Genomic DNA, 12,131 nt, shown 5'->3' on the forward strand with positions numbered 1-12,131 from the left:
CTTTTTCTTTCAATTTTTTAAGCAAGTGGATGCTAATGGACCAAGTTTCTATCTCTCGTAGATTAAAAGATTCGCGGTGATGTATCACTTCTCGCCTCCACCGACGGGCCACCCCCAAATTTCAACACGGATACTGCCGCTCTCCTCCCCCCGCCCCACTCGTTTGGTAAACCCGATACGAAGTGATGTTTTCCTCTTGTCTCTCTCCCTTTCCCGGCGATAACGCCATAGCAAAGTTTGTGAAGCAGCGGCAAGCCAGTTGAAAAGATGTTGACGCTAGGTGGCAAAAGTAATGTGCAGTGAAAACCGGCGCTGCTGCGGGATGCGCCTCCCCGCTCCCCGCTGCCGAGTTTGGGCATCGCGGGGGCGGACGGCCGGGGCTCCGCTCCCTCCTAGGCCTCCTTCCCTACATCCTCGCGCGGTGCCTGCGGGATGGCTGCTCCCCTCTCTGCCCAGATACAACTCTCGAATAAAAAAAATCCCAACAAATTCAAACATTCCTGTACATTTAAACTTTCGCGTATGCTTCGCCGGGCAGGGAGAGGGAAGAAGAGCATCTAGATGTGGATGGCTCGCCCTTTCGACCGCAATTAGATGTAAAAGACACATGTTGAGTGGTGAAACGTTGCAAATATCTGGATGCTTGTTTAAGTACCGGGAGTACCTGGCTGGGTATGGGGTAGGTGCCACAAACGCCCAGTAAGTGAACGTGGCAGCTACAGTTCTGGAACAGTTGAGAAGAGCTGGGCTGAATGAACTCATTAGTGATTTTATTTTAATTGGTATTACTCAATGCTTTTATTTTCAGAAGTCTTTAACAATTTCTTTTCTAGTGCATTGTAAGATAATTTGTGATCAAGACATCTGCTTCAATGAAAGTCACATTTTGCCATGCAAATGCACGTTTCAACCCAATAAAGTCGCCATAATAAGGCTTTTAGCATGGCATACCTACAGTGAGGTTATTGTAGCCAAATCCTCTCCTTTCCTATACAAGCTTAATCTGTGCTGAAATGATCTGTTACAATTAAAATGACATTTACAGAGACAGTTACACCTTGCATCCTAATGAATCCGCTTGCCCCTACCAAAGGTGTTTAAACAGAGGGCCCAAACAAAGTGAAAAACCCTGTTTCGAATGACATGCCAGAATCACCCTCCAACTTTTATCCCCCGCTTCCACCCATCATTTAAAAACTGCTCAAATGGTAATAGTCTCTGTCCCGCTTTCACCGCATCAGTAAACTCCTTTCTATGCTTTTGAGATCAAAACAAAAGTTGTACTGTCTGGTGGATATGTAAAAAAAAATAATAAGGTGATGGCTGGTGTAAAGTTGGGCTGGTTTATTTTGTATGTGTGTGTGTGTGTGTGTGTGTGTGTGTGTGAGTGTGTGTTACGGAGGGGGGAAGTTCTGGAAGGGATTTCTTTAAAAAATGTGCGGACATTGTTGTAGAGGCAGTAGCGTGCGCCGAGGGGAGCTCTTTCTCTCCCTCGCATTGTGCAGGGAGCAGGTGCTGTCTACATTACCATACAGCTGAGAGCACAAAGAACTAACTGATTCAGCCCTCACACAATAACAAACGGCCTTAATGACAGCCACGCGAACGACACACACCAAACTCACTTTTTACTAAGCTGAAGGAGGAAAAAAAAGAGAGAGAGAGAGGGAGGGAGAGAGAGAGGGAGAGGGAGAGGTTGCTGGTGATGATAATAATCATAGAGGGGTGCGGGACCCGGGCAGAGCGAGTGGCTCTCTCTGGCAGCAGTGGTGGCGAGGACGGGACCCGCGGAGCTCCGCAGACGGGTCCCCTCCACTGGTCCCCGCCGCGAACCCGCCCTCGCGCTCCCCCGCCGCCGGGACCCCCGGGAAACCCCTGTCCCTCCGCCGGCGGGATGCCCGCCGTGAGCGGAGCGACGGCAAGAGCGAGCCTCGACTCACTTCGCCCACATTCGTTGCCCCCCTCCCCAGTTACCCCGGTTATGCCAGGGTAGATTCGGTGTGAATTTCATGGGATGGAACTCCCCTCGTTGTGGCTCGCTGGCGTCCACCTCCCTCGTCCCTTTAACGCCGGCTATGCCCCTTGGAGTGATCACGATCACCGACCGAGTCACTTTTTGGGGTCACGGCGGCTGCTTTCCACGTTCCAAGAGGCAATTACAGCCCGCGGTCCCCGGGGCTGCTCTGTGGCAAGAGCGTGTTGCACTGCCTCTCTCCGGTGCAGAGGGGGTGTTACCTTCTCCCCGGAGCAGAAGGGGGATTCTTGCGGTTACCAAATTTGCAGGAATGTAAATGAACACGTTTTGTGAGTGCGAAGGGGAGGGGGAGGAGGGTTGCACATTTTACAGCTCACTGACCATTTGGCGATCCATTGAGAGGAGGGTTTGGAAAAGTGGCTCCTTTGTGACAGCTCTAGCCAGATTGGGGGGCTGCTCATTTGCATCTCATTAGGCATGCAGGCGGCCGGCGGGATATAAGGGCGGCAGGCGCCCAAGGAGAGGCAGATCCTTAGCGCTTCGCCCTCGGAGAGAGCCGCCGAGCCGAGCCTCGGCACAGAGCGGACCGGAGCAGAGCAGACCAGGGCAGGCACCCCCCTTCCCCGTAGAAGCACACCCGGACACGCTCTGTGCGCTGCTGTTGAGACAAGAGCTTATTTTTCCTGGCTGGGATTCCTCTAAAAACAAAAGTAAACCCACAACAAGGAAAGAGAACTTCGCTTCCTTTGAAAAAAAAAAAAAAAGAAAGAAAAAAAAAAAGAAAAGAAGGGGTTCAAGGTTCCGACGTGACCTGCTCGCCCTCCACTGCTGTTTGACACCCACCAGCCCCGACGTGCGCAGGGCGAGCGCGACCGCGCAGAGCCGCTCCCGCATCGCACCGCACCGGGAATTATCGCCGCTGCCTCCGCCGCTGCCTCTTCAGGGATTTCCAGATCGCCAATTTTTAATCTTCCTTGGGAAGTCTTTTCTCTGCCTCTGTTGGGAATTAAGTTGCTTTTTTTTAAAAATTATTTTTATTTTTTTCTTCCTGGAGAAAAGGAGGAGCATCGTGGATTGCGAAAGAAAAAGAGTTTAACAGATTAATCTTAACCCTTTTTTAAAAATATTTTTGTCCTCTTTTCTTTTTCTTTTGCCATCCGAAAGAGCTGTCAATTGCCGACAGGCTACACCTAGAGGTATCGACAGAGAGGAAAAAAAGTCAGAGACACTCCTAAAAGAAGGAGACCGTGACACTAACTCTTCCAGCTCTGCTGGGACAGGCGGCTTTGGCCGCTGTGTTTTTTCCCTTACTCCGAGAGACACTTTCCCCTTTTCTCTCTGACGAGAAGACAAGGGGGAGGAAAGCGAGGGCACCAGAGCTGCACCTCCAAAATGGGAGGTCGGTTTCTGCTGATGCTCGCCCTCCTCTCGGTGCTGCTGAGCCGCTGCCAGGTAAGTGCCCGTAGGTGGATGACAGAAATGTCTGCACGGGGTGGTGGTGGTGGTCCCTGCACCAGGGGATTCATACACCGGGGGGGTCCCACGGGGGTGCTGGGAACTGTCGCTGCCTGTTGCAGCAGGGAGAAACGGGGAGGGGCGTGGGGAGGGGGTGTCAGTCTCGCTGCTGCCTGGCCGGTCAGGGTCGGAGGCAGGCGGGGTAATGGCTGCTCGGCGGGCTGACGGCCGCTGTTACTGCCCCGCAGGTCGGCTCCTCCGGGGTCTTCGAGCTGAAGCTGCAGGAGTTTGTCAATAAGAAGGGGCTGCTCAGCAACCGCAACTGCTGCCGCGGGGGCGGCCCCGGCGCCGGCGGGCTCCAGCAGTGCGACTGCAAGACCTTCTTCCGCGTCTGCCTCAAGCACTACCAGGCCAGCGTCTCCCCCGAGCCACCCTGCACCTACGGTAGCGCCATCACGCCCGTCCTCGGGGCCAACTCCTTCAGCGTCCCCGATGGCGCAGGCGGCGCCGACCCCGCCTTCAGCAACCCCATCCGCTTCCCCTTCGGCTTCACCTGGCCTGTAAGTGGGGGGCGATGCAGGAGGAGGGGGGGGGCACCCATCCCATCCCATCCCATCCCATCCCATCCCATCCCATCCCATCCCATCCCATCCCATCCCATCCCATCCCACCCCACCCCAGCTGGGCAAGTGTTTTCCCAAGGGGCCACCAATCCCTTTGAAGTGTCAGGGTAGGAGAGAGACATCTACTGATAACTCTTGGGGACTGGTGGTGTTGCTCTTTGGGCCTACATACCTGCTCTCATGCTCTCCTGGTGGATTGTTTTTGTTCCTTCCTTCCACAGGGCACTTTCTCACTCATCATTGAGGCTCTGCATACGGACTCACCTGATGACCTCACAACCGGTAAGTGTCCCAAAACAGACTTCTCCCCAGAAAAATCCCAACCCTGCAGCCCTACTTGGTCCCTCTCTCTGCAATGTACAGCACATTCTCCTCTTTGGTAGACCATGGCAAGAAAGGCCAACCCGCTGGCATGCAGCCAATGTCATGCTGCCTCTGCAGTTCCCCTCCCACCAGACAACCCCATTTGAGTGTCTTCCTATGCCCCTGCCTGCTTTGGGCTCCCTAATCATTCCTCTCCTCTCCACTTTCACACAGAAAACCCCGAGCGCCTCATCAGCCGCCTGGCCACTCAGAGACACTTGGCAGTGGGTGAAGAGTGGTCCCAGGACCTGCACAGCAGCGGCCGCACTGACCTCAAGTATTCCTATCGCTTTGTGTGCGATGAGCACTACTATGGAGAAGGCTGTTCTGTCTTCTGCCGCCCCCGTGATGATGCCTTTGGTCACTTCACTTGTGGAGAACGTGGCGAGAAAGTCTGCAACCCGGGCTGGAAAGGCCAGTACTGCACTGAGCGTGAGTATCCATTTTCTTGTCTCCTTGGGTGCCAGTTGCAGCAATGTCCCCTGAGCTCTTCAGGTTGGCAGAGAGAGGATGTTTCTTTTAACATCAGGCCCCCAGGCCTCCCAGAAGAGGGAGAACCAAGCTATGGTGGGTGGAAGGATGGTTCTGTGCACAGGCCTTACCAGTGTGGGGGGTGGTAGATCCTTAGCATTGTCCCTTTTCAAGCCAACAAAATATCAGTATCAACATTACACTCTTGCTCATTTGTTTTTGCCCTGGTAGCAAAATGTTCAGCAGTTGCTTGAGGATTTATTAAAATATATCAGGACTACTTTTTATACTTACCCATCCCTTCAACCATGTGACTTTGATATGACCATCTGCAGGGTACATGGCTTCAGGGGAGGGAGCTAGGCTTTGGCAACATCCACGTGGCAGGCTTACTTGTAGTCTGATCTTTGTATTGAGAAAAATACTGGGAGGCCCGGGATATTCCCTGTGGCTTCTAGACTGTACCTTTGTCTTTTGGGGTACTCATATGCTGCCACTAACAGAGATGGTTGCACCTGGGGCCACAAAAACATTCAGCTTCTTCTCCATCTCTCTTCTGTGCCATTGTCATGATTGTTGCTACTAATAAAGTAGCGAGGGACAGGAAACATACACCTGAGCTTGAAGTTTTTGAGGAATGCGGTGTGCTGATACAGAAGGAAAACCTGGGACAGTAGGCAGATCACAGAGAGGACAGTCATGGACGTCAGATTCTTTCAGGTTGTACAAGATTTCCGCCCTTTGTAGATACACAGAGGTGTACACCCAAATGTGCACACAGAGCTCCTGCTGCAGCTTGTGATGGCATTCTCTGTTTGTGTGTATACATGGATCTGAAATATGCTGGCAGATAACATACTGGGCGAGTGCTCCTCTCTAGTCATCAAAGGGCCAGGCAGGGAGGGAGAAAACAGTTACGGGCTGTAAAGCAGCCACTCAGTTTTCTTGTCTTTTTGTTTCTGTTTAAACACACCTACACTGTGGTCTCAGCTGAGCTGCTATCAAACAATCCCAGATTGATTATTCACACTGTTTGTGACTGCTAGGATGATTTTAGCAGTTCATGGTACAATGTTGTACAGTACACAGCAGGCAGAAGGGCTTGCATTTCCTTTGATAATGTTTTAAATAGGCGCTACAACCTTTCCCATGATCAAAAGTGCCTAGCCCAGTTGTGTCAAGGGTTGGGGGAAAAGGAAACATTTTGATAATGAGCTCTTTCGGGGCTGTCAGCACATTCAGATGCCTCTACATCTCTGCTATTCCCATAGCAAAGCAGAAGGCTGTCCATCTTTCTTGACTCATTATGTATGCTCTTCCCTGTTTTCCTTCTCAGAAAAATACAGCTTATAACACCGACGCAAACCCACTAGGCAGGGGAGATGTGTTTATGTGTGCATGCAAAAAGAATGTTTTGCCGTTAGTGAGCGGAGCTGCCAGTTGCAGATTGCTTCCCGTTGCCTTGCCCCCAGCTCCATTCTTTCCAACTTGGAGGCGATCTGATTATCAGCGCCGATCCTTTCTTTCTTTTTCTTCCCCCCTCCCCTCCCCGCCTTTCCCCTCGCATGCCATTGTCTCCGGCTGGCTTTGTTGAATTAAAACTTTGCAGTGCCTGCTTAATGAGTTCCATAACCAGGCGAAGTAATGAGCAGAAGTCCCTTTTTTCCCTTCTCTCATCCTCCCTCCCGCTGGCTCGCTTACCTCTTTTACCAGGGCTGCACCCACCCGCCCGCCCCTTTTCGGAGCGGGGCGGAGGGGGGAAGGAGGGAGGAAGAACTTTAGACTTATTTATTTGAATAAGAAAAAAAAAAAAAAAGTTTTTTTTTCAGCGAAATCACGCGCGTGCCATAGATTAGCTGTGGGCAGGGATAGGCTGCCCGGTCGCCGGCCGACGGCCCCATTGGCTCCGGGGCCGGGGTATTGTTGCAGTGGGGCAGCTGCTGGGAGAGAATAGACAATAGAGCAGCTGTCTTGCACTGGCACCCTGCACACCAGCTGTCCACTCTTATCTGCACACACACTTTCGGGGGATATTAAGAGGTGGAGCTGTGTGCATAGAATTGGAAAAAAGGACTTCTGACCCTCACTGGGAAGGGAAGGGGGGTGAGGGGCTGTGGGGAAGGGAGCAATTGTGAGCCCTCTTTTGTCTGTGTGCAACTGTATTAAGAAGAATGCTCATCCCCGGTAATAAGTAAAGTGCCCAGTTACGGGGCGAGATCAATACTCCTGCAGACTCCAGAGATTAATTCAGCTGCGCTTAACTGCCCCGACCTAGTAAAAGGGACTTGCTCCCCACCCGCAAGGTGCTCTCGGAATCGGATTTGTAAAAGAAAGTTGTTTCGGCACCAGGCTAATGTCTTTCCCTGCTTGGTTTGTTTACAGCAATTTGTTTGCCTGGATGTGATGAGCAACACGGCTTTTGTGACAAACCTGGGGAATGCAAGTAAGTTTTCTGTTCCCCTCCTGCTCTCTTCCATGCCTTTTAATGTTGATGCTCTGGTGTTAAGTAAGCCACTGGACATTTGAATGGTCAGTTTAAAGGCCTTTCTACATATTAAATGGAAATCTTAGAAATCCAGGTGATGCCAGATCAAAGTACAATTCTAGAAGTCAAACATCAGTGCCATTAATATTAACCTAGTAAGTTTACAGTGCCACGCATAATGTTTAGTTGTTTGTTATTAGAGTAAACAAATTAACTATCTTGAACCATGGCTCTATTTAAGGAAGTGGAAGAAATAGCTGGGACCAATGAAAGCTGATGCTACGATTGGACTTGGTGACTTTCCTTGATGAAGGATCACTGAGGACTTTTAGGAAGCTTGATCCCTGGCATCAGTGTGTTTGCAGAATTTGTGATAGAGCTTCCAACTGTGAGAACTCTAAATTTGACCAGACTTCGTTGTCGGTATTTTTTCAGATGCAGAGTGGGTTGGCAGGGGAGATATTGTGATGAGTGCATTCGATACCCAGGCTGCCTTCACGGTACCTGTCAGCAGCCCTGGCAGTGCAATTGCCAGGAAGGCTGGGGTGGCCTTTTCTGCAACCAAGGTGAGTTCTCAGTCCTTCCCTGAGTGTCTGTTTTAAACCCCAGAAAGGCAGTGACTATTTCCAATTCACCCACCCAGTGCTAGCCTTGCAAAGTAGCAAGCATCTTGACTACTTCTTTAAAAAAAAAAAATTCTTTTTCAGACCTGAACTACTGCACCCATCACAAGCCCTGCAAGAACGGTGCCACTTGCACCAACACTGGTCAGGGGAGCTACACTTGTTCTTGCCGCCCTGGGTACACAGGCTCCAACTGTGAGATTGAAATCAATGAATGCGACGCCAACCCTTGCAAGAATGGTGGAAGCTGCACTGTAAGTTTGAGTAGTCTGTGTCATCAGAAACTCCTAGGGAGGAGTTAATGGCAGTTTTAGTAATTTTCAAAATCCATCTTTGGATTTCAGAGCAAATTCAGATAAATATTTTGATCATTTCTCATTTCCTCCCCCCAGGATCTCGAGAACAGCTATTCCTGCACTTGCCCCCCAGGCTTTTATGGGAAAAACTGTGAGCTGAGCGCAATGACTTGTGCTGACGGACCATGCTTCAATGGTGGGCGATGCACTGACAACCCTGATGGGGGTTATAGCTGCCGCTGCCCACTGGGTTATTCTGGGTTCAACTGTGAAAAGAAAATCGATTACTGCAGTTCCAGCCCTTGTGCTAATGGTAAGGCCAAACATGCTACAGTAGTCTTCTGAAAAGAGACCATGCTTTGAGTATGAATTTACTTTGGCTTCTGGTTTGAAATTCATAACAAGGCTGATCAATATAGAGTCATAGAATGTCATAGATTAAAGATCATCTAGTTCCAAACCCCTCCCATGAGCAAGGACACCTTTCACTAGACCAGGTTATTCAAAGCCTCATCCAGCCTGGTCTTGAACACTTCCAGGGATGGGACATTCACCACTTCTCTGGGCAAGTTGCTTCAGTGCCTCACCACCTTTATAGTAAACAATTTTTTCCTAATATGTAATTTAAACCTGCTCTCTTTCAGTTTAAAGCCATTCCCCCTGGTCCTATCACTCTTGTAAAAAGATCCTTGTCATGTCAGTAGTTGACTTGGTGGAGAATCTGTACTAAGAAAGCAATGGTGTGGTTTGGGCCATTGCTGTAGATTGCATTTTCTCAAGGGATGGCCGTGGCCAAGTAACTTGAACCTGAAGCTTCATGCATGAAAATGTGGAAGATTATACTTGCAAATGTTTTACTAAGAGTCTTTGAGGTCTGTGGATGCAAATGCCAAACTAGTGCTAAATTTGATTATTTTTAATCTGGTAACAGTAATCTTCCTGTTTTGATTAAACTAGTGAAGACTTTCTTTACTGTAGTCCTCCTCATTCATTGACACTCAAACTCTGTAACATGAGATTGTGGAGTTAATCTGGACTAGCTTTGTTGTCCAAGCTGAGTGAAATGTTAAAAAAGGAATAGGACTGAGGATGAAAAATAAATCTGCTTAACAAAAAATCTTCCTTAAACAAATGTACTTTTTATGGTGGATCAGATTTGGCAAAGGTTGAGCTAAACCTCTCAAAGAGAAAGCTTTCCTCAGCTGATTGTGACAGTTGCCCTGAAACAGCAAGTGGGAGGCTGTTGTATCTTGCTGCCCACCACTCAGTGCTCGTCCCCCTTGATGTCTTACAGGAGCCCAGTGTGTCGATCTGGGGAACTCCTACATATGCCAGTGCCAGGCTGGCTTCACTGGGAGACACTGTGATGATAACGTGGATGACTGTGCCTCCTTTCCCTGCGTCAATGGAGGGACCTGCCAGGATGGCGTCAATGACTATTCCTGCACCTGCCCCCCGGGATACAACGGGAAGAACTGCAGCACCCCGGTGAGCAGATGCGAGCACAACCCTTGCCACAATGGGGCCACCTGCCATGAAAGAAACAACCGCTATGTCTGTGAGTGTGCCCGGGGGTACGGCGGGCTCAACTGCCAGTTTTTGCTCCCCGAGCCACCTCAAGGACCGGTCATCGTTGACTTCACTGAGAAGTACACGGAAGGCCAGAACTCCCAGTTCCCCTGGATCGCTGTCTGCGCTGGAATTATTCTGGTCCTTATGCTGCTGCTGGGGTGTGCTGCTGTGGTCGTCTGCATCAGGCTCAGAGTGCAGAAGAGGCACCACCAGCCTGATGCCTGCAGGAGTGAGACTGAGACCATGAATAACCTGGCGAACTGTCAGCGCGAGAAGGACATTTCCATAAGTGTAATTGGTGCCACTCAGATTAAAAACACAAATAAGAAAGTAGACTTTCACAGTGATAACTCTGATAAAAATGGCTACAAAGTCAGATACCCGTCAGTGGATTACAATTTGGTGCATGAACTCAAGAATGAGGACTCTGTTAAGGAGGAGCACAGCAAATGTGAAGCCAAGTGTGAAACGTATGATTCAGAAGCAGAGGAGAAAAGTGCAGTACAGCTAAAGAGGTATCTCACATCTGAGCATGGGGTGGAGCTTGACTTTGAAGGGGGGGGGGTATATTTCTCATAGGTAGCATTAAGCAATAGCCATCTGACCTGTTTTTATTCTGTTTGTCTTCAATAGTGATTCTTCTGAAAGAAAGCGACCAGATTCAGTATATTCCACTTCAAAGGACACAAAATACCAGTCAGTGTATGTCATATCAGAAGAGAAAGATGAGTGCATTATAGCAACTGAGGTTAGTATACTGCCTGGTGGTTGGGACAGCAGAGAAAAGTCTTGGTTCACAACTGTGGTCCAATACATGTCAGAGCAGCTAAAATTTTTTGCAGTGCCACAGTGGTTTGCACCCGTTGAAATCCAGCCAGCTTGAGTTTGCCGTGCTATGGATGTTGTAAAGACAAGCTCAGTGACTTGCTGCTGTGGATGTTGTGGGTTTGACAAGTTTTGTAGATGCGGGTACAACGATGGTGTGGTTGTGGTCTGCTGACCTACCCCTTAGCGTGCTTCATTCAGAGTTCTGTCCCTATGCAACCTTACAGCTCTCTTTGTGCTTTTCATTAACCTCTCCTGATCTCTGCTTGTGTTTTCTCTTACCAGGTGTAAAACAGAAGTGATATGGCAAAATGGTTGTTCAGAACAATTTCAGAGGAGACGTGCCCCGATGAATGCTGCTGAAAGAGGAATGGGAGATAGATTCCTTCACTGACTGCTGCTGAGAAACTAAATTCAGGCTTGAGCTGGTTCTCTACTGAAGTTAGCAAAGTGACTGCAAAATAAAGAAACAAGATGGACACCAGGCAAGGGTCTGTGTTCAAGGATTACTGTTGCACTGCCTTTTATGAATTTTATCATTGCACTATGGTCAGTTGCTTTTCTATATATATTTAAATGAATGGACTTACTACATAAGAAGCATGCACTGCCTGAAGTGTATATTTTGGATTATCATGAGCCAGTCTTTTCTTGGATTAGAGACACAAACACTGCCTTTATTGTCTTTTTTGATACTAAAATGTGTTTTTACTAGGTGAGAAAAAGTGTGTTATTTTTTTGAATCTGTAAAAATATTTTCATGATAATTGTAAAGCTTGAGTATTTTGTGATGTTCATTTTTTTATAATTTAAATTTTTGGTAAATATGTACAAAGGCACTTCGGGTCTATGTGACTATATTTTTTTGTATATAAATGTATTTATGGAATATTGTGCAAATGTTATTTGATTTTTTTTTTACTGTTTTGTTAATGAAGAAATTCATTTTTAAAATATTTTTCCAAAATAAATATTATTAATGATAACCAGAGTGCTATATTTATTCAATAACCAGTGATGAACTGACTGAATTTTGGAACCAAGCATGCGCCAGGCTTCTGTGGACTCACGGGTGCATTGGATAGGACTGAGACCTATTACAAAGGCTGGGAAAGAACTTGGATGTTGACCCTACTCTTTTCCCTCCTAACCTTCTGACCTGTTACCCCCATGGTTCTGCTCACTCCTAGCCCAAAGACAAATGTCAAAACCTTGAGTAATATTTGCTCAGTTATGTTGAGCTGAGAGTGTACATAAATGCACTTGGCATCACTTCCTGAGGAAAAGCAGGAGTCAAATGTGCTCCTTTGCAGTCCAGACTTGCTTGGGGCTTGTCATGACTCAACTCTTCATTTCTTGCAATCTCAAACACTTCTCTGGAGTCCAGGGGAGTTTGGGACACACCACCCAGGGCCCCCAGCTTGGGTCCTTGATGCGCACTCC

General features: G+C 48.6%; 1 protein-coding gene across 1 annotated transcript; it reads left to right on the forward strand.

Moving 5' to 3' along the window:
* Positions 1-3,093: 3,093 nt before the first annotated feature.
* Positions 3,094-11,648, forward strand: DLL1 (delta like canonical Notch ligand 1). Its single transcript, XM_027897857.1, has 11 exons — positions 3,094-3,427; positions 3,679-3,990; positions 4,275-4,335; positions 4,591-4,848; positions 7,270-7,330; positions 7,808-7,938; positions 8,080-8,249; positions 8,388-8,604; positions 9,586-10,378; positions 10,497-10,611; positions 10,974-11,648. The coding sequence occupies exons 1-11, from the start codon at positions 3,368-3,370 to the stop codon at positions 10,977-10,979; spliced, it is 2,184 nt and encodes a 727-aa protein (XP_027753658.1). The 5' UTR covers positions 3,094-3,367; the 3' UTR covers positions 10,980-11,648.
* Positions 11,649-12,131: the final 483 nt, after the last annotated feature.

Source organism: Empidonax traillii, unplaced genomic scaffold (assembly GCF_003031625.1).
Source record: "Empidonax traillii isolate 1590-97213 ecotype Southwest subspecies unplaced genomic scaffold, ASM303162v1 scaffold563:size410408, whole genome shotgun sequence".
Lineage (NCBI taxonomy): Eukaryota > Metazoa > Chordata > Aves > Passeriformes > Tyrannidae > Empidonax > Empidonax traillii.